General features: G+C 43.0%; 1 protein-coding gene across 1 annotated transcript; it reads right to left on the bottom strand.

Moving 5' to 3' along the window:
- Window positions 1-2,356: 2,356 nt before the first annotated feature.
- Window positions 2,357-18,289, bottom strand: LOC122925821 (lysozyme C-like). Its single transcript, XM_044277177.1, has 4 exons — window positions 18,122-18,289; window positions 15,278-15,442; window positions 13,026-13,104; window positions 2,357-2,678 (listed from the first exon to the last, which is right to left on the bottom strand). Exons 1-4 carry the CDS (start codon window positions 18,261-18,263, stop codon window positions 2,612-2,614), a joined length of 453 nt encoding a protein of 150 aa, XP_044133112.1. The 5' UTR covers window positions 18,264-18,289; the 3' UTR covers window positions 2,357-2,611.
- Window positions 18,290-23,683: the final 5,394 nt, after the last annotated feature.

Raw genomic sequence — 23,683 nt, 5'->3', positions numbered from 1 at the left:
GGAGGACGCAGAAGCACGCAGCGTGCAAGGTCACATTACTGACAGCCAGGGACTGTAAGTAAATGATTAAAGCCAGGTCCTCCCCAGCAGCTGATAACAGTGCCTGGGCTGTGTGCACTTCTCCCTGTCCCTGCGCTTGGCAGATTCTCCCTCACTCAGCAGAGCTGGAGAAGTAGAGTTGAAGCAGTGCAGACCAGGGAAGGGAGATCTGCCATCTGATCAGTGTATAAATGAAAGCAACATGTGGTAAGAGGACCCCTTTGTGCTGCAGGAGATTAACCCTTTAGGGGGAGGGCTGTGGTTACTGACACTTTTGGGGGGCTATTGTTACTGGCTAGTGAGGGCAGGCGGGATTAGCCTCAGGGTGAGGGAAGTGGCGGCCATCTTAACTGAATAGTGAGATTGCAGTTTTATGCAGACTGGTTGCTAAGGGCTGAATCTTAATAAATATGGGGTAAGTCAGTCTAATAGTAACTGATTCTGGAATATCATGTTATTAGTAACTACATATATGAAAATTGAAATTAGGGTCTAAGTGTGACAGTTATCCTTTAATAACTCCTTGCAGTGGCCTTGCTGGCTTAACTTTAGACCATTTTCTATGCCCGACCCCTTCCCCGTCCAAACCACACGCCATTGTTTAGACCTGGCATGAGCGGTGAAAATACACCAAGTAATTTGGAAGGGTTTTATTATATTTGAGACTCTTGGATCTGTTCATTAAACAGTTTTGATAGACAACTCCTGAATATAGATCTTAGGGCTGGTGATGAGGGGAGGGAGAGGCAGAGATAGGTTTAATTTATAGTTGTTTTCTTTTCTTCCTTTCTGATTATTTTTAGTCTTCTGTGAGAAATATAGGTGTGGGTGGGCAATGCTTGTCAACAATTATCTTCTTTTTTATGTATCTATGGTAAGAAATGTATTGAGTAATTAAAAAAGAGAAGAAGAAAAAGAATACTGGTATATGGTTTGTGAAAAAGAAAAATCCAATACGAATAATTGCGTTTGTCACTTTTGAGACAAATCCTTCAATAATAGACATATTTTTAAGCAACTTTTTGACATGGTAAAAACACGGTAGAAGTGTACTTCACAGCTTAGTCTAAATATGGTTGCTTCTTGTGTGTGAAAGAGAACATTGCATCACGGTAGATCTATGGCAGGCTTTTAAACAAACTTTTCTAGGAAACCTTCCACAATGGTTCCTCTCTAGCAATACACTGCGGGGGCAGCCCTGGTCCTTCAGTGTTCTGTGCAGATGTCATTGCTGTCGTTCTACTGGAAAAGGAGCTGGGACAGTTGGATATGGTTCTCCAGACCAGAACCACTGTAGCAGGAAGTTCCAGGCTAAATACCATAGACCAACCTACTAACATTACCCAGCCTTTTTGCCAACTCTATGTGTAGGTCCAATAATAATCCTCCAAAAAGATATTTTTAACAGGCTAGAACATTTAACTGTTTTAGCACAAACTGCATTCATGGAAATGTTTTTAATACAGTAGTTATGACTTTAAAGGGATTCTGTCACCTGGATTTTAGGGACAGAGCTTTTAACATCATCACATCAGTCTGCTCGTTTTGTATTAAAATATACTAGTATTACTACCCTAAGCTTTATGGCTCAGCGAACGCATTCCGTGGATACACATGTCAGCGCCTGGAATCGGCCTCACAGAACGCACTGCACATGCGCCAGCCGGCAATGAGGAGTGAAAAAATTTGCAGTGGGCAGTGCTGGGCTCCAGGAGAAGGGGCGCGGCCGGAGAGACAGCCCCTTGGGCTTCTTACTCAGGTAATTACCATATTAATAAAAGCGATTTTCTAGACAAAGCACAACACTTAGGGTAGTAATACTAGTATATTTTAATACAAAACGACCAGACTGATGTGATGATGTTAAAAGCTCTGTCACTAAAATCCAGGTGACAGAATCCCTTTAAACAGGTTCTCCAGTTGTTTGAAGTTATGGATAGGGGATAACTATTAGATCGGTGGGGGTCCTACCACTGGGATAACCACCCATTACGAGAACAGGTGCCCTGTACCCCCTGCAGCCCTCTAAAATAGACAGAGCATCCGGTCGCACATGCGTGTGGCCGCTCCATTAATTTCTATGGGAGTTTCAGAGCTAGCCGAGTATAGCACTTGGCTATCTTCAGAATTCCCATAAAAATGTGAATGCTGGATGTGTGACCGGCTGCTCCCTTCATTTCAAGAGAGTTCCAGGGGGCATAGGACACCCGTTCTTGTGATCAGTGAGGGTCCCAGCAGTAGGACCCCCACCGATCTAATAGTTATCCCCTATCCTGTGGAATTCTTAAGCTGTTAGAAATAAATGGAGAAACACAGATAATATGCCATTGCTTTAGTCAGTTTATTAGAAGCTTTAGTTATTAATTATGAAACATACCGAGCAAAAGCTATGAAAAAATTACAATAAATCAGTTCAGTAATAAATGTTGTATCCTCTAATCAACTGTGATGAGTCTTTGCAGCTGTAGAAATCAATGAAATATGTAGACAATGTGCGATTGCATAAGTTTAGTTATTGATTATAAAATATACTGAGCAAAAGCTATGAGAAGGCCACAATAGATCTTCAGTATTAAAGTTTGCATCCTTGAGTCCACTTTGCTAAGTTTTTGCCCTTACAGTACTTTCTCCATGCAACCCTGTAGAAGAAATAGGTTTATTATTATTTTTCATTTCTCTTGATTATATAGCGCTGACATATTCTGCAGAGCTTTACAGACATTAACGTCACACTGTCCCCAATGGGGATCATAATCTAAGGTCTCTATCAGTATGTCTTTGGAGTTTGGGAGAAAATCTGAGTACTCGGAGGAAACCCACACAAACATGGGGAGAACATGCAAACTCCATGCACCAGTGCTAACCAGTGTTTAATAAATTCGATATTAGGCACTTTATTGTGTGCATATTTGGATCTATTAACTTTATTGATTGATAGCGCTAAAATAGAAAAAAAAAAAAACTTTATTAGGGTGTCAGTTTAAAACATCAATATGAAATGGCTCTTATAATCATATTACTCTGGGTGTGGGGGGCCTCCACAATATCCACTAATCCTACAGTACCACCAAAACAGCATGGAGTGAAGTTTAGTAGTGTGTTTTTTGAAGTCCCCACTTCTCTGGGGGTATTGATACACGGCGCAACAGGACCCCGTGTAGCTGAACTGCCAATACTAGTCAAGCTATGATCACCTGAGCCTATACCTTTGCTCACTTGAATCAGCGGCAATATTAGCTTGCTACCTATAACCTAGTGCTGCCCTGTAATGAGTCCCTACTGCGTTCCCCTCAGCACATATTACAGGCTACATTAAAGACTTGTTTCCTATCTAGCACTCTGTTTGACGCGTTTCCCTGATGGCCAGTATTTCATCAGGAGCCAGCGCAGAAGGGAAACAAAGCAACAAATAGATAAGGTGCTGCACGCCTCTGATATGGTGCGTGTAGCTACACGTAGCCACCGGCACTTTGATGGCCGTAGCGCGGCCTCCGCATACCTCTTCATATGTACAGATAACCACACTTATGTACAGAAACACACATGTGTGTAAACGGATTTTGGATGACAAAACATGCTATAGAAGATTAGCTAGCAATCCCACTGATATCTTTAAAAAGGGGTTGGTACAGCTTTTGGATAAGGCAGCCGCATTTTACAGTCGACCCAAGATCCACAAGGGGGTATCCCCTTGGAAAGGGAGACCAATTGTATTGGGGATTAGCAGCCTGACAGAAAAGATCAGCATTTACGTGGACAGGATTTTAAGACCATTTGTAGTTAGCTTGCCGTCTTATGTAAGAGACTCAATGGACGTGTTAAGGCGCCTCAGTCATGTATACTGTGAAGAGCATACGCTCTTAGCGAGCCTAGATGTTGAGGCTCTCTACAGCTCGATCCCGCATGAGAAAGGATGTGAGGCGGTAAGAGCGTTCCTGGCGGAAAAAGGAACACATCTCTTGATGCATAATGAATTTGTGGCAGAACTACTACAATTTATCCTGAGGCACAATATATTCTCCTTTGATCGTGATATCTACCACCAGCTCAGGAGGGACGATGTGGAGCCCATGTACCCTGACTTGTGCCAACCTGTACCTGGGCTGGTGGGAGAAGGAGATTGTGTTTGGGGAAGTCATGGACTGGTGGGCCTCATCCATTTTGTTATGGATGAGGTTCATCGATGATGTATTCATCCTTTGGAGAGGCACGAGCACTGAATGTGAGGGGTTTGTCTCCTCGTCGAATGTGAATGATTTGGGGTTATATTTCACATATGAAATCAGTGATACCCATCTCACATTTCTGAACCTCTCCATCAGTATTAATCAGTTGAGAAAAATAGTCACTAAGATGTTCCGCAAATCCACAGCCACCAACTCCCTATTGCAATAGGATAGTGGACATCCGACCCCACTTAAACGGGGCATCCTCAAGGGCCAATACTTAAGGGCCTGATGAAATTGTTCAGAATGGGAAGACTTTAAGGTGGCGGCAAATGGCCTCTAGAGGGGGTTCATGCAAAGAGGCTATCCTTTGTCCTCCCTTAAGAGAGCATACCAGCATGCGTCAGGCTGCAATAGGGATAGTTTGCTACATCCCAAGAAACGGGAGATTGGGAATGAGAAAATGCGGATCATTGGGACATTTGACCTGGGACACAAAGAGGTATGTGAGATTCCTTGGGAATCCTGAAATCGGACGACCCGGATGTGGGAGACCTGGTGGGTGATTATCCTTTGATCACCTACCGGAGAGGTGGCAGTTTGAGGGACAGACTGGTCCATAGTGTGTTCAAGACCCTCACAAGGAAAACTGGCTCCCTAAAAAAACGTGCGGTAGCTGTATTGCATGTAAAGATATCAAAAAAGGCAATAAAGTAACCAGCTCTGTGACGGGATGCAGCTAAAGTATTAGATCATTTATTAATTGCAAAACTGTACGCATAGTGTACATAGCCACATGTATCTGTCAAAAGCAATATGTAGGCAAGACCAAGAGCGAATTTAGGAGACGGATAATACCCCGATTGCACAACACGTGCTAAAATATCATGCAAAAATGCATAATTGCATCAGCTTTCAGGGGATGGACCACGTGAAGCTGTCCCCAAGAGGGGGGGACATTGATAACCTCCTGCTGCGAAAAGAGGCAGAATGGATGTTTAGGCTTCAGAACGTCAAACCTAATGGATTAAATGAGTTGATATCATATACTTGTTTTATATAATAGTGGATCTGGGGCCATGTAATTAGGTGATTGGCGGGTACATACCCATCTCATAAGAGACCTCCTTATCTGAGTGACTTTTGGAGTATATAGTTCTGGGTCATGGGACATTTGCCTATGACCCTATTTATTTAACCATGTTCATTCCATAACATTGGTGTATCCAACTCTGTATATGTCGTAACTTGATCCATGCTTTCATCTCTAGTTGCGGGCTATGATTTACTTGCGCGCACAGTGATACCCTTTTATTGTTTATTTGTTTATTTCATTTTTCTAAAGGGATGTAAAGATAAACAGCCATGTGATATAACATCCATCCATTGGCAGCGTGGTTGCTGTCAGGTAAGTAAATATATCTATTGATAAGTGGACCTAGTTGAGTAATGTACTATGTCTCCCAGGAGGACATATAGTAGCCGCCTTGAGATCACCAGATAATTATGTATCCTTTCTTACCCTCTGGGATTTTGTGATGAATGAACACAACAGGCGGAGGAGTACTTGGATATGCCTCCCCGTCCATTGGATGAACTGCTGTGAGGCTCCACCCAGAGGGAGTGGTTATCTGTACATAAGGAGAGGTATGTAGCCTGTAATATGTGCTGAGGGGAATGCAGCAAGAATAAGAAGATGAATCCAGCATCGAAGTTAACAACGTTTTAAGTTCCTTTATTCAAAATTGCACAGATCCGTACAGTGACCGCATCGCCTCAGTGTTCCCAAGAATCGTCTACGCTTTCGAACAAACGTGTCCTTAACCACTTCAACCCCCCTAGCTGAAACACCCTTAATGACCAGGCCACTTTTTACAATTCTGCACTACACAACTTTCACCGTTTATTGCTCGGTCATGCAACTTACCACCCAAATGAATTTTACCTCCTTTTCTTCTCACTAATAGAGCTTTCATTTGGTGGTATTTCATTGCTGCTGACATTTTTACTTTTTTATTAATCGAAATTTAACGATTTTTTTGCAAAAAAAGTCATTTTTCACTTTCAGTTGTAAAATTTTGCAAAAAAAACGACATCCATATATAAATTTTTCGCTAAATTTATTGTTCTACATGTCTTTGATAAAAAAAAATGTTTGGGTAAAAAAAAAAATGGTTTGGGTAAAAGTTATAGCGTTTACAAACTATGGTACAAAAATTTGAATTTCCGCTTTTTGAAGCAGCTCTGACTTTCTGAGCACCTGTCATGTTTCCTGAGGTTCTACAATGCCCAGACAGCACAAACACCCCACAAATGACCCCGTTTCAGAAAGTAGACACCCTAAGGTATTCACTGATGGGCATAGTGAGTTCATAGAACTTTTTATTTTTTGTCACAAGTTAGCGGAAAATGATGATTTATTTTTTTACTTTATTTTTTCTTACAAAGTCTCATATTCCACTAACTTGTGACAAAAAATAAAAACTTCCATGAACTCACTATGCCCATCACAAAATACCTTGGGGTGTCTTCTTTTCAAAATGGGGTCACTTGTGGGGTAGTTTTACTGCCCTGGCATTTTAGGGGCCCAAATGCATGCAAAGTAGTTTGAAATTAAAATCTGTAAAAAATGACCGGTGAAATCCGAAAGGTGCACTTTGGAATGTGTGCCCCTTTGCCCACCTAGGCTGCAAAAAAGTGTCACACATCTGGTATCGCTGTACTCAGGAGAAGTTGGAGAATGTGTTTTGGGGTGTCATTTTACATATACCCATGCTGGGTGAGAGAAACATCTTGGCAAAAGACAACTTTTCCAATTTTTTTATACAAAGTTGGCATTTGACCAAGATATTTATCTCACCCAGCATGGGTATATGTAAAATGACACATCAAAACATATTTCCCAACTTCTCCTGAGTACGGCGATATCAGATGTGTGACACTTTTTTACAGCCTAGGTGGGCAAAGGGGCCCACATTCCAAAGAGCACCTTTAGGATTTCACCGGCCATTTTTTACAGATTTTGATTTCAAACTACTTCGCACACATTAGGGCCCCTAAATTGCCAGGGCAGTATAACTACCCCACAAGTGACCCCATTTTTGAAAGAAGACACCCCAAGGTATTCCGTGAGGGGCATGGCGAGTTCCTAGAATTTTTTATTATTTGTCACAAGTTAGTGGAATATGGGACTTTGTAAGAAAAAAAAAAAAAAAATCATCATTTTCCGCTAACTTGTGACAAAAAATACAAAATTCTAGGAACTCGCCATGCCCCTCACGGAATACCTTGGGGTGTCTTCTTTCCAAAATGGGCTCACTTGTGGGGTAGTTATACTGCCCTGGCATTCTAGGGGCCCTAATGTGTGGTAAGTAGTTTGAAATCAAAATGTGTAAAAAATGACCTGTGAAATCCTAAAGGTGCTCTTTGGAATGTGTGCCTCTTTGCCCACCTAGGCGGCAAAAGAGTGCCACACATGTGGTATCGTCGTACTCAGGAGAAGTTGGGGAATGTGTTTTGGGGTGTCATTTTACATTTACCCATGCTGGGTGAGAGAAATATCTTGGCAAAAGACAACTTTTCCCATTTTTTTATACAAAGTTGGCATTTGACCAAGATATTTATCTCACCCAGCATGGGTATATGTAAAATGACACCCCAAAACACATTCCCCAACTTCTCCTGAGTACGGCGATACCACATGTGTGACACTTTTTTGCAGCCTAGATGCGCAAAGCGGCCCAAATTCCTTTTAGGAGGGCATTTTTAGACATTTGGATCCCAGACTTTTGGCACAAGTTAGCGGAAATTGATTTTTTTTTTGTATTTTCTCAAAGTCTCCCTTTCCGCTAACTTGGGAAAAAAAATCAATCTTTCATGGACTCAACATGCCCCTCACGGAATACCTTGGGGTATCTTCTTTCCGAAATGGGGTCACATGTGGGGTATTTATACTGCCCTGGCATTTTAGGGGCCCTAAAGAAGTCTGGAATATAAATGTCTAGAAAAGTTTACGCATTTGGATTCCGTGAGGGGTACGGTGAGTTCATGTGAGATTTTATTTTTTGACACAAGTTTGTGGAATATGAGACTTTGTAAGAAAAAAAAACAAGAAAAAAAAACAATTTCCGCTAACTTGGGCCAAAAAAATGTCTGAATGGAGCCTTACAGGGGGGTGATCAATGACAGGGGGGTGATCAGGGAGTCTATATGGGGTGATCACCCCCCTGTCATTGATCACCCCCCTGTAAGGCTCCATTCAGACGTCCGTATGTGTTTTGCGGATCCGATCCATGTATCCGTGGATCCGTAAAAATCATACGGACGTCTGAATGGAGCCTTACAGGGGGGTGATCAATGAGAGGGGGGTGATCAATGACAGGGGGGTGATCAGGGAGTCTATATGGGGTGATCACTCCCTGTCATTGATCACCCCCCTGTAAGGCTCCATTCAGACGTCCGTATGTGTTTTGTGGATCCGATCCATGTATCCGTGGATCCGTAAAAATCAAACGGACGTCTGAATGGAGCCTTACAGGGGGGTGATCAATGACAGGGGGTGATCAGGGAGTCTATATGGGTGATCACCCCCCTGTCATTGATCACCCCCCTGTAAGGCTCCATTCAGACGTCCGTATGTGTTTTGCGGATCAGATCCATGTATCCGTGGATCCGTAAAAATCATACGGACGTCTGAATGGAGCCTTACAGGGGGGTGATCAATGACAGGGGGGTGATCAGGGAGTCTATATGGGTTATCGGGGTGATCAGGGGTTCATAAGGGGTTAATAAGTGACGGGGGGGTGTAGTGTAGTGGTGTTTGGTGCTACTTTACTGAGCTACCTGTGTCCTCTGGTGGTGGATCCAAGCAAAAGGGACCACCAGAGGACCAGGTAGCAGGTATATTAGACGCTGTTATCAAAACAGCATCTAATATACCTGTCAGGGGTAAAAAAAATTGCATCTCCAGCCTGCTAGCGGCGATCGTCCACTCGCTTACCTTCTGTTCCTGTGAACGCGTGCGCCTGTGTGCGGGCGTTCACAGGAAATCTCGCCTCTCGCGAGATGACGCACGGATGCGTCCAGGAGGAATGAATCGACCACCTCCCGGACGCATCCGTGCGTTACATGGTCGGGAGGCGGTTAATCATGACTGGCCAGAGATTCCCAGATGGCAGTACTTGTAGACGTGAGCCTCAACCACTCCTCCCATCTCCAGCTGGTGATTGAAGGTAGTAAATTGCGGCAAACCCCAATAAAAAAAAAAAAACACTGGGAAAATCTGAACCAAACATTGGTGTATATTAACAAACAATAAAAAATATATAAAACCTAGTTCATGCACTTAAAATACATTATGTTCAAGGTCTAAATCAGGGATAGCAATACACAGAAGACAACTTCCCACAGTAAACGGAAAGAATATATTCCCTAAAAAAACGCATGGTCTGAACAGTAATTCCTAATGTTAAGAGCAAAACAAAAAATACAGCTATATATGGAAAATCTGTCTTCAAAATTGCTCTTCTGAGTAGAATAAACACATATGCACACCAGGAATGGTCCCAATCCTAATATAGATACATAAGTTCTTTCTTCAATTAAGGCCATCTGGATGCCTCGTTTTTAAGTATCCAGAAGGCTTCCCTCTGTATTAGATGCTTTTGGAAATTGCCCCCTCGGATGGAGGGCAGAACTCGCTCAATTCCAAAAGCAGAAAAGGTTCGCAAACTCCTATCATGTACTGAAATAAAGTGCCTGGCTGCATTCGAAATATTGACGTATGAAGCATTAGTGACATAGTTCAAATGTTCCAGGATTCTGTTTTTCAATTTTCTTATGGTGCTTCCCACATAAAGTAAATCACATTGTGTACATCTAATAACATAGATGACCCCAGTGGTGTTACAATTAATATAAGACCTAATGGGAAATGTAAAGAATGTTCAGAGTCCTGGAACATTTTGGTGGGCAAGACATAACCGCATGTCCTGCAGGGATGACCGCCACACCGTGTGAACACGGTATACTTTAACCAGGCACTGGCTTCGCTTCTCTGTGGAGTGGAAGCAAATAATGATGGCGATAAAGAAGATGCCAGAGTGGGAGACCGTCTAGCAGCCACTCTAACGCCCTCTTGCAGCAGGCCATGTAGAATATTATCTTCATGTAGGATCGAAATACATGTTTAACCTGCTGAAATTGGTTACTATATGTAAGAACTAGGGTAGGTAGATTAATGCAGTCCTTCCCACTTACTGTATCATCATCATTCCTACTTTTATTATTGCTCCCGAAAAGTAATATCTTGCGATTCTTTATCTGCGCTATTCTTTCAGCTCTTTTAATCGTCAAACCAGGATAACCCCTTGCCAGCAAGCGTGCAGCGACGATGCGGCACTCAGACATGAACGCCGCATCATTACTGCAATTTCTCCTGGCACGTACCATTTCACCCACCGGTATGGACTTAATAGTATGCATGGGGTGATGGCTGTTCGCCCTCAAGATCGCATTGCCAACTACTGGTTTACGGTAAGTGGATGAATGTATATTCTGATGGGGGATGCCCGTGAGGGTCAAATCGAGGAAATTAATGGTGAACATATCCTGTAAATAAGTGAATTTTAAATTGTACGGATTGTTATTAAGATAGCGCATAAAAGGGGGAAATGCAGTAGGGACTCATTACAGGGCAGCACTAGATTAGAGGTAGCAAGCTAATATTGCCGCTGATTAAAATGAGTAAAGGTATAGGCTCAGATGATCATAGCTTGAATAGTATTGGCAGTTCAGGTACACGGGGTCCTGGTACGCCGTGTATACCTACCCCCCAGAGAGGTGGGGACCGCAAGAACCACACTACTGAACAACACTCCATGCTGTTTTGGCGGGATTGTAGGATTAGTAGATATTGTGGAGGCCCCCCACACCTAGAGTAATATGATTATAAGAGGCAGATAGCCATGTCATATTGATGTTTTAAACTGAGACTAATAGTTTTTTAGTTTTTTTCTATTTTAGCGCTATTAATCAATAAAGTTAATAGTTCTATATACAGATAGGCGCAAACTTCTACACAATTTTCTAAGTTATTATTTCAAACTTCTAAATGAATGGCATACCGCTATAATAATGCCATCGCTTTATGATCGCGGCGGGGGGGGGGGGGACATCTAGGATCTTGGCCCTTAACATGGAGATTCAGCTCTGTTATAACGCTGTATACCCGTCACAGTTTTTCCTCTGTACAGCAGCACCCCAGCCACTGGACGTGTGGAGGACTGCAGCACAGTCCCATCTAGGTGAGCAGGGCCATGCTGCAGTACCCGGTAGCAGCAGAATGAGTGCCACAGTGCAAGCAAAGTTCTGTCCCCTTGATCATGAAAGCCATGTCACATCCAAGCAATATGATATCATTTTATGAAAAACTCTTGTAATTAGGGTAAGGATAGATAAGTAGGACACTAATGCAATAAGAGGATTGGTGCAGCTTCAAGGGTACTATTTGGTATCAAAGGGCACTGTGACAATATTAGAGAAATGATGGCACATTGAGGCACACGTATGTGTGTCAGTATGTAACAAGGTGTTTACTGTGATATTACAGCACTGTATGTGTATTTATAGGCTGTGTTGTACTGTGACGTCACACCAATGTGGGAGTTACATTCTTCGGTGATGATATCGCAATAGTTAGTGAATTTATAGACTGCAATACACTATTGTAGTTATTGTATTGTATTAGTATATATTCTTAGGCTGTACACCATTATGATGGGGTCAAAATAATGCCTGACTGTAATGATATATAATGTGATGAAATGACAACACTGATACCAAGAAAAAAAATAAAATCCTATTTAGGCCCCATTCACACAACCCTATTTTTGGTCCGCAGCTGAACAGCCTTTTTTATGGATCAGATGCGGACCCGTTCAAAAAAGATACAAGTCCTATTCTTGTCTGTTTTTGTATGTAGGAATTGTAACAATGGGTCCTCCAAAAAAACTGATTTAACACGGACAGCATCCGTATTTTGTGGATCTGCGTTTTGCGGACCACAAAATACATATGGTCATGTGAATGCACCTTTTAAAAAAAAAAGACCAACTGCATGTTTGCGACTTTTTCAATGGCATTTGTGCAAATATTTTTGCGCGAGTGTTGTTACTCTTTCAGCCTTGCCACTTTCCCAAAAAGGCGGAGTGATGAGGGCAGGGAGTGGGCAGGACTGGTGGCCCAGCCACATTTATCATATTCTATGCAAGTTTTCTAACATAGAAGAACACCGACATCTCTGTCAGCCAGATTACAGTTCAAGCGCACGGAGTGCTGGATGCTATGCCTTATTTATGATAAGGCGCACACCTCATCATAAATCAGGCGCGGCATTCTGCAGCCAGGGGTAGATTGGGAACTAAAAGTGGCTATGGAAAAAACATTTAAAAGTGGCCCCATGTTGTAGGTAGGTCCAAACTGACAGAAGGCGGCGCAACATAATTAGGCAGGGCCAGCAATACCATAGTACAAAGCAATATACTGCTCTAGCTGAACCAAATACCACAGTGCAGCACAAAATACTGTGACCTGCCGCAAACTTGAATTCAGGAGGGCACCTACGGCTGCTGGCCAGGTGCGTATCAGACAATCAGATCATTATGTACCCAGCTGACGGCCCTGAGGATGGCTTGGGTGGCCCTCCTAGGCATCGGACCACCGAGAAATTTCCCTGTAGAGTCTATGGCCAATCTGCCCCTGCCTGCAGCATTCCAGGCTATGAATAAATCTACCCCTTAGTGTTCAGTGATTTATACTCACCATGCACCCATGCCGTTGGGATCACTCACAACACGCTTTGCACATTTTATAGCTTGACTTATATCGCCACCTAACAGTACTGTTAAATAGTAAAATAAAAGTTAGAATTTGCCAATTATGACTTTGTTAAAAGCTGTAACATTTGCAAGCAAACTTTTCAGTTTTCATTAGCATCTATCCTAACCTGCACTTCAAATTATTACCTATTATTGCCCATTATCCGTTTCCTAACATTATGTATTCAACTAAATGTATTGCAGTTGAGGGAACAATTTCTTCTGGAGTTCTTTAAGGGAAATGGCAGAGACTATTGCTTAGATTTTTCTAGGATAGACTTTGTCTCCATTCTCCTACTTCGCTTTACATATCAGAATAATGAATACTGTAAATAAAGAATTCATTAATTATTTAATTCATTATTATTAAAGAGAACCTTTCACGGGTCCGGACATTATAATATAACTAGTGGATTCTGTGGGGCATACTTATGGCATATTACAGCGCTTGCTATTTTCTGTATGCGCCGCTCTGTTCGCTCGCTGTGCCTCCCGTTCACTTTTTCCGCCTGGTATGTAAATTCATACCATCGGTACAGGGAGGAGAAGATGACCCTGTTTCTCAATGGCTGTCTCCTTCTCTCTGGCTGTGACGTTCTCCAAAGGGATTGGACAGCTCACAGCCAGAGAGAAGGAGACGCCTATTGAGAAACAGGACCATCTTCTCCTCCCTGTACTGATGGTATGAAGTTACATACCAGGCAGGAAAAGTGAACGGGAGGCACAGCAGGCAAACAGAGCGGCGCATACAGAAAATAGTAAGCGCTGTAATATGCCATAAGTATGCCCCACAGAATGCACTAGTTATATTATAATGTCTGGACCTGTGAAAGGTCCTCTTGAATTAGTTTTCTATTTTTGTTACCCGTCACTCATCTGGCATGAGTGGTCGTTTGGTAACTATCTTGGATGGAGCGTGTCAAAGTCCGGATTGGCAGTAGTATGGTTATAATTCATCTTTCTCACTGGGTAGGACTACTACTGTGTAGGGCTACATAGAATACGCTTACAAGAGCGCCTCCATATGACTTCTGTTAATGTCTGTATGACAGGATGGGAGAGCACCTGGCATTGAATTGCTCTGACACTGTAAAGGCATTATTTAGGCTGTGGCAACAGGGGCGATAACTGTTGTGCATGACTCATTGGATTATAATATCATGTGCATGTGACACAGGAAAATGGAAGTCACCACAATCAGTGTGAAGAGAATTCATGGCACTCACTACTTCCATAAAATGTGCTATGACAGCTTTTCACATTGATTTTTGTCTGATTCTGCATTTTTCACAATGGTATTGCGGCACAACAAGTCTCAGCACATCAACCTGAAATGGCACCCCAACCCCCCAATGCCAATTTCTTAACCGAACCCCTTCCCTCCAGCCCTACTGTTAAAGACATACTTGGAAAACATTACATACAAAGCTACAAAACATACAGGGTAATACAGCACCACATATTGTGCTTCCTAATAGTATACTGCAGAAACAGATAATCCCCCTTCCGCTGCCCGCCTCTTGCTCCCTACCTGATGCTTCCTGAGGCAGTCGCCTCACCTCATTGGTGGTGCAACCCTGATTGTAGACCAGGCCCATTCACTGATGGTAGCTACTCCTAGGTCATGTGATCAATGACTCTTATGGAGTGCCTTGACCTCTTCTAATGGGTAGTCAACCCGGGCTCTAGGAGTTGGAACCCCACATATCAGCTGAGGATAGGTCATCAATATTAAACCCCCAGAAAGCTTTGTTACAATTCATTATTAATCCATTCATAACATATAGTAGAAATAATAAAGGAATAGCACAACACAGAGCCATAAGAATAGATGCTCCAGAATTTTTATTACATGGGGAATGCATGTACAGTAGTTACTAAAACAGACAAGGCCAACTTTAAGGGCAGGAGCTTTTTCACACAGTGTATCAGAGAAATAAAATGGTGTCCCATGGGCCAGCTCATCCCGACACAGGTAGAGAGTAGTACAGGACATGTAGTATTACACTAGTACAGTAGAGAGGTGCTACTAGATACCGTATTAGTGCATGCACTTCAGTTTTATCAGTCAGATGCCTTTGCTCATTTGCTGTACTTGTGGCATTATATATTGAATATGGTTTCCAGATACAATGGTCCAGAAAAGACCCCTGTTTGATGAAAATAGAATAAGTTGTCTCACTTCAGTTTACTTACCTTTGCAGTTGATATTGCAAGCATTTTTACTTCTGGGGGTCTTGTAATCATTGCACCACCATCGACTATTTATTTGAAAAATGCCATAATCAGTGCTCTTGTCAGGTCGATTGTAGTTTGTGCTGGCTGTGTTGAAGCCACTCTCATAGTATGCGGTACAAATCCCTGGAGAGGGTTTAGATCAAAGAGCAAAATGTTGATACAGCATTATTGATTTAACTATTGGCTACAGCGCTGATAGAAAATGTTATCAATTATTTTACCAGTTTATACATAAAATTATTGTCAACCCTAACAACCACATTCTTTTTCGCTTTGTTGCACTGGCCGGTAAATGAAGTGAACTTATTTTCACCTCTTGTTATATTGCTCATATAATTGGTAAGGAGATAAAAAATCTCATATTTAGAGCTGTGCTGGGTCACAAGATGTCAGGTAAAGTATTTTTTATTTTATTTTTAAAGTTAATTTTAGGGAAGATTTTTTTTAAAGCAACTGCATTTTAGTTTTATATACAGTACAGTAGATGTAAATGAATTAAACCCATGTTCCTCCTCTCTGTACAACAACAGTGAAGAGGATCTTGAATGGAGTGGCGGTCCCCCAGTCGCTGTGCCACTTTATTCAATGTCTATAGAAATGAATGGTAACCATGTTCTAGTGATTGGTGATACGATGATACGTTTATCACCTATTAACCCCTTTAAGCCAAATGCAAATAGGCAATAGTAAAATCGGCAGTGTTCTCGACATTGAACACAGACTAGTTTTTAAACACACTGCTCATGGGTGTCATCTGTGTGTGATCTGTTTTTCTCATAAACCTATTAACTTGAGTGATTGAGTCTTGTGGCAAAATCAGAGCAGGATGCTGCGATTTTCTCCTGGGGCAGGAGCATGACTCCCGCACTGCACACGCTTGTCTGAAACAGCCCTTAGGCTCTGTGCACATTATGTCAGAGCCCAAATTTTTGTTTACAATGGGACACTAAGGTGAACGTATGGCTATACAGTAGCATACAATGGAGGTATATGTAAGGAAATCCTTCCCACACATACAGCCAACCAAAAGCTCTGTGAATATTACACCAGAGCCCTACGTTTTTGTTTTAAAATGCGACCATAGGGGAAACATATCTCAATGTATTTCTAGACAGTGGCATTCATTGGAGTCTTACATCAGAGGTATATATGTTAGCAAATGTTCTTGATGTATACTACCAACAAAAGTGTCAGGAGCAGGAGCAATATGCCTCTCAAGGAATCTGTAGCTACACAAGGCATGCTACAAGCACGAGATCCAAGATATGTGATGGAAATGAGTGTGCCTTTGGAGAAGACCTTGCTGTGTTCGGTCGCTATGACATAGTTTCAGCCTATTATCCCTACATGATCTAATAGTGTAACAACAAAAAAACTAATAAAAAAATTACTTTGCTTCATATTTATTCGCCGTTTACTCCTTCTAATGAGAATGGGCAAAATTAAAAACTCACACTTCGGTGCACCAATAGTGTACAACCAGTTAAACGTCTCAGCGGTGTACAGAATACGGAGTTTACACTTTCTCAATGGGACTGCAGCGCACGGAGTAAGGGCAGGGGCATTGCTGCTCCTGCCTGTGCCCCCCAGAGGTTTACTAAATCCTTGCATAGCACATGGATACCTTGTACCTATGTGCTATGTCAGGATTAGCTGAGCGGAGCGGGCTCCTGCCTGTGCCTGCTTCGCTAAGGGCCCTTTCACACTTGCGTTGTCCGGATCCGGCGTGTACTCCACTTGCCGGAGGTACACGCCGGATCCGGAAAAGCGCAAGTGTACGGAAAGCATTTGAAGACGGATCCGTCTTCAAAATGCTTTCAGTGTTACTATGGCAGCCAGGACGCTATTAAAGTCCTGGTTGCCATAGTAGGAGCGGGGAGCGGGGGAGCTGCATACTTACAGTCCGTGCGTCTCCCGGGGCGCTCCAGAATGACGTCAGAGCGCCCCAGGCACATGGATGACGTGTACATGCGCCCCGGGAGCCGCACGGACGGTAAGTATGCTGCTCCCCCGCTCCCCGCTACACTTTTCCACGGCTGCCAGGACTTTAGCGTCCCGTCAGCCATGGTAACCATTCAGAAAAAGCTAAACGTCGTATCCGGCAATGCGCCGAAACGACGTTTAGCTTAAGGCCGGATCCGGATCAATGCCTTTCAATGGGCATTCATTCCGGATCCGGCCTTGCGGCAAGTGTTCAGGATTTTTGGCCGGAGCAAAAAGTACTGCATGCTGCGGTATTTTCTCCGGCCAAAAAACGTTCCGTAACGGAAGACATCCTGATGCATCCTGAACGGATTTCTCTCCATTCAGAATGCATTAGGATAATCCTGATCAGGATTGTTCCGGCATAGAGCCCCGACGACGGAACTGTATGCCGGAACCGGCCAACGCAAGTGTGAAAGGGCCCTAAGCTAAAAGCTGACATGCAGGACTCTTAGCGAAGCAGGCACAGGCAGGAGCCGCTTCACTCAGCTAATCCTGGCATAGCACATGGTAACAGAGTACCCATGTGCTATGCAAGCATTTAGTAAACCGATGCTCCATGCACTGCGGCCCCCTTCATAAAGTGTACATCCCATACTTCGTACACAGCAGACTTGTACAGAAAATTCGGTTTTAAGCGCACAGGGGAAAGTACCAGAAGATAGGGGCACAAAACTCTGGCGCCAGGGCCAACAGGTTTGGACCATCGGAGAGCAGCAGCAGAAAGGCATTTGATGCAGCACCCATGCCCCCCCCCCCCCCCAAGTAGTGGAACTGTGATGGGCACAGGTTAAATTTCCACAATGCAAATATACTTACAATTTTCCAGACTGTAACCTCTGAAGCCACCAAGTCCTCCCTTTTTCAGAACCCTAGCAAGTTCGCATTTTTCATACTTTTTTCCACTTGCAATTGCAAGTAGGAGCAGGAGTCCTCCCAAGATATGTATTTGCCACTTCATAGCTAAGCTTAGAGACTGAGGTATGCCAGTCAGATACAATGCCCTTTATATTGCAGGCGTTACACACAACTTCCTCCTTCATGACCAAAGTAAACGCATATTACTCAAGAGAAACAAATAATTAATTTCAGTACATCCAGTTCCTGAGTAAAATAGGATTTACCCATGCACCTACTTTTATTTTTATTAATCCAATAGTGAAGTGATTTTTTTGTATTTTGTTGAGAAATTCCCTGAATAATATGGCACAATTATTTTTTCTATTAATTTTTCAATTATTAATATTATATTTATTAGTATTTTTTTATTTGATAACTGTTTAACAGTACAGTATTGGCATATCTATCCCAGTAGTATTACTACAGCACAGCCCTGAATTCCTTTACCAGTTAGTATGAAACTAGTCATTTTATTCAATATTTATTCAGTAGTGTCATGGCATCTAATTTAATAAAGGGCAGTTATACTTTTATAAAAAGAAGAGCAGAAATGCTGCTCGAGTGCTGTGCCTCTTTGGCTTTCATTGGCCTTGCTCAGCTTTCCTCCGCCCGCCGAGTGTATAGAGTAAGGCCACCATATACTTTTTATGGATCCGTGCACCACACTCCCGAACAGCAAGCAAAGATGATGAAAGCCAAACAGGTACAGTACTCAGAGCCTCCATCTGCCTTCTTTGTTTTACAAAAGTTTAGATACCCTTTAAATTACTGGGATTACATTTTTTTTACAAACATGCTAATTACAGACACTCTATCATGTGTGATCACAAATGCAGAACTTCTTTGTCGCCAAAATCATCCTGATGTGCAGCATGATGCCTTCAAGGAACTTCCTCGAATAAGACTAGCAGGGCGGCTTTGTTCAAAAAATACTGCCACACATGGGTTGTGTGTGACATTGCATCTAGGCTCCATTACCACCCACTCTCTTTTGACAAGTGGTGCTGCTTTTGGAGATGTGACTTATCTCTGCAGGCCCCACACCTGGTGCCCCTCTGATCACAAGGCATGGAGTGAATGCAGCTGAAGGCTTCTGATAAATTTGAAGTCTATGGGACTGAGAGAGATAGCCAAGTAAAATGCACAGATGTCTTTATTAGTCCTATACATTTTGAAGAAAGTGGCACTGGAAATGCTCAGAGAGGCATACAGATATGGTACTACTCTGCTGTCAGAGCCGAAACTGTATTTATAGCAACACTGGTCATTACTGCAGTAAAATGTCCTACATGCTGCTCCTGTGTGAGAGAGAGAAGCAGGATTTTGTCTCCTGTATATGTGCTGTGTATGAGAGACATTACAGCACCTAGTCTTAACCCCTTCTGCAGCTAAGCCCAGATAAAACTGACAGAGATGGAGACTGCAGAGGGGAAAACCACAGGATACAGGTAACTTTGTGGTCAGAAATATTATTCTCGTTAATACTTTAAAGTTCATACAATTTTGCACTGTAGAGCGCCTTTTGGTTGCTTCAGATGGGAGACATTAGTAGCTACATTGGTAGTGTGGCCAAGTGAAGCTTGCTCATTGGTTTGTACACAGGTCAAAGGGATTGCTTTATACTATGTGTTTATTTAACCCCTTAATGACCGGGCCATTTTGCCCCTTTCTTGACCAGACAGATTTTTACAAATCTGACTTGTGTCACTTTATGTGGTAATAACTATGGAATGCTTTCTCTTATTCAGGCCATTCTCAGATTGTTTTCTTGTGACACATTGTACTTCAGGTTAGTGGTAAATATGAGTAATAATATGTTTGACCTTTATTTATAAAAAAAATAAAATCCAAAATGTACAGAGAAACTGGAAAAAAAATTCATTTTAGAAATTTGAATTTTTCTTCATTTAAGGCCTCATGCACACGACAGTATTTTTTCACGGTCCGCAAAAACGGGGTCCGTAGGTCCGTGATCCGTGACCGTTTTTTCGTCCGTGGGTCTTCCTTGATTTTTGGAGGATCCACGGACATGAAAAAAAAGTCGTTTTGGTGTCCGCCTGGCCGTGCGGAGCCAAACGGATCCGTCCTGAATTACAATGCAAGTCAATGGGGACGGATCCGTTTGACGTTGACACAATATGGTGCCATTTCAAACGGATCCGTCCCCATTGACTTTCAATGTAAAGTCTGGAGTCCCTTTTATACCATCGGATCAGAGTTTTCTCCAATCCGATGGTATATTTTAACTTGAAGCGTCCCCATCACCATGGGAACGCCTCTATGTTAGAATATACTGTCGGATATGAGTTAGATCGTGAAAACTCATTTCCGACAGTATATTCTAACACAGAGGCGTTCCCATGGTGATGGGGATGCTTCTAGTTAGAATATACTACAAACTGTGTACATGACTGCCCCCTGCTGCCTGGCAGCACCCGATCTCTTACAGGGGGCCGTGATCAGCACAATTAACCCCTCAGGTGCCGCACCTGAAGGGGTTAATTGTACTATCATATCCCCCTGTAAGAGATCAGGGCTGCCAGGCAGCAGGGGGCAGACCCCCCCTCCCCAGTTTGAATATCATTGGTGGCCAGTGCGGCCCCCCCTCCCTCCCTCTATTGTAATAATAGGTTGGTGGCACAGTGTGCGCCCCCCCCCGGCCCCACCCTTCCTCCCTCTATTGTAATAATTCGTTGGTGGCACAGTGTGCGACCCCCATCGGCCCCCCCTCCCTCCCTCTATTGTAATAATTCGTTGGTGACACAGTGTGCGCCCCCCCATCGCCCCCCCTTCCTCCCTCTATTGTAATAATTAGTTGGTGGCACAGTGTGCGCCCCCCCCCCCTTCATCCCTCTATTGTAATAATTCGTTGGTGGCACAGTGTGCGACCCCCATCGGCCCCCCTCCCTCTATAGCATTAACAACATTGGTGGCCAGTGTGCGGCCTCCCATCTCCCCCCCCCCCCCCCGATCATTGGTGGCAGCGGAGTTCCGATCGGAGTCCCAGTTTAATCGCTGGGGCTCCAATCGGTAACCATGGCAACCAGGACGCTACTGCAGCCCTGGTTGCCATGGTTACTTAGCAATAGTACAATAGTAAAAGATTCATACTTACCTGGAAGCTGCGATGTCTGTGTCCGGCCGGGAGCTCCTCCTACTGGTAAGTGACAGTTCATTTAGCAATGCGCCGCACAGACCTGTCACTTACCAGTAGGTGGAGCTTTTCTACTATTGTACTATTGCTAAGTAACCATGGCAACCAGGACTGCAGTAGCAGTCCTGGTTGCCATGGTTACCGATCGGAGCCCCAGCGATTAAACTGGGACTCCGATCGGAACTCCGCTGCCACCAATGATGGGGGGGGGGGGGAGATGGGAGGCTGCACACTGGCCACCAATGTTGTTAATGCTATATAGGGAGGGGGGCCGATGGGGGGCGCACACTGTGCCACCAACGAATTATTACAATAGAGGGAGGAAGGGGGTGCGGGGGGGTGCACACTGTGCCACCAACAAATTATTACAATAGAGGAAGGGGGGGGGCCGCACTGGCCACCAATGATATTCAAACTGGGGGGGGGTCTGCCCCCTGCTGCCTGGCAGCCCTGATCTCTTAGGGGGGGAGGATATGATAGTACAATTAACCCCTTCACGTGCCTCACCTGAAGGGGTTAATTGTGCTGATCACGGCCCCCTGTAAGAGATCGGGTGCCCATCACCATGGGAACGCCTCTGTGTTAGAATATACTGTCGGATATGAGTTTTCACGAAGTGAAAACTTAGATCTGAAAAAGCTTTTATGCAGACGGATCTTCGGATCCGTCTGTATGAAAGTAACCTACGGCCACGGATCACGGACACGGATGCCAATCTTGTATGGGTCCGTGAACCGTTGTCCGTCAAAAAAATAGGACAGGTCATATTTTTTTGACGGACAGGATACACGGATCACGGTCTCGGCTGCAAAACGGTGCATTTTCCGATTTTTCCACGGACCCATTGAAAGTCAATGGGTCCGCGAAAAAAAAACGGAAAACGGCACAACGGCCACGTATGCACACAACGGTCGTGTGCATGAGGCCTAAGGCAGATAGTGATACCTCACAAAATAGTTATTACTTTACATTTCCCATATGTCTACTTTATGTTGGCATCATTTTGAAAATGGCATTTTAATTCTTTAGGACATTAGAAGGCTTCGAATTTTAGAAGCAATGCCTATATTTTTTAGGAACATTCCCAAAACCCACTTTTTTAAGGACCAGTTCAGGTATGAAGTCACTTTGTGGGCCTTACATAGTAGAAACCACCCAAAAATGACCCCATTTTAGGAACTACACCCCTAAAGTTATTCAAAACTGAATTACACAAGAATTAAAGGGAAATGGAGATAAAATTTAAAATTTTTTGGCAGATGTTCCATTTTAGTCAATTTTGTCCTGTAACACAGCAAGGGTTAACAGCCAAACTAAACGCAATATCTATTACCCTGATTCTGCAGTGTACAGAAACACCCCATATGTGGTTGCCGACTGCTATATGGGCGTACAGCAGAGCCTAGAACAGATGGAGCACGATATGGCTTCTGGAGGGCAGATTTCACTGGAATAATTTTCAGGTGCCATGTCGCAATTGAGAACACCCTGAAAACAGGGGAAACCCCCAAGAAGTGACCCCATTTTGAAAACTACACCCCCAAGGAATTTTTCAAGGCGTGTAGCAAGCACTTTGACCCAACAAGCGATTCATAGAATTTAGAAATATTTGGCTGTGAAAATGAAAAATTTCTTTATTTACAAGAAAATGTCGCTTTAGACCCACATTATTAATTTTCACAAGGGGTAAAAGAGTAAATTACCCCCACAATTTGTTACCCATTTTCTCCTGAATATGGCAACACTTTACACATGTGGTCGTGAACTGCTGTATGGGCACACTGTAAAGTTCAGTGTACTGATAAGCAACAGCTTATATACTCGGTATCCTACAAATTATATATATATATATATATATATATATATGTATATACACATATATATATATATATATATATATATATATATATATATTAAAATCCAAAAAGCAGGCAGCACTTCAAGGCAAAGGTAAAAAAAGAAAAAGCAAGACTATATTCACACATGTGACAAGGCAACGTTTCAGCTGAGCAGTATATATAGGGTGAAAAACATGTGATACAATTGGATAAACCTGTGTTCAATTATACAAATGAGATAAATCACTCCCAAAATAAAACTCCAGACCTTGCTCATACATATATGCACATACATAGCGGTAATGCATGCAGTAAAAATACGTTTTTTTTTACAATTTATATAAAACAATAAATATCCAATAGATGTATACATTGCTGTGTAAAGTGCATCAGTACAAATAAACATGATTAGGTATCATAAAGTGTCAAATGTGATCAATAAAAACAACGAAGGGGGAAGGATCGGGGATGCAATATAGACCTGCTGAT

Source organism: Bufo gargarizans, chromosome 2 (genome assembly GCF_014858855.1).
Source record: "Bufo gargarizans isolate SCDJY-AF-19 chromosome 2, ASM1485885v1, whole genome shotgun sequence".
In the NCBI taxonomy this organism is placed as follows: domain Eukaryota; kingdom Metazoa; phylum Chordata; class Amphibia; order Anura; family Bufonidae; genus Bufo; species Bufo gargarizans.
The sequence above is the reverse complement of the archived record's forward strand: the minus strand, read 5'-3'. Positions and strand labels throughout refer to the sequence as shown.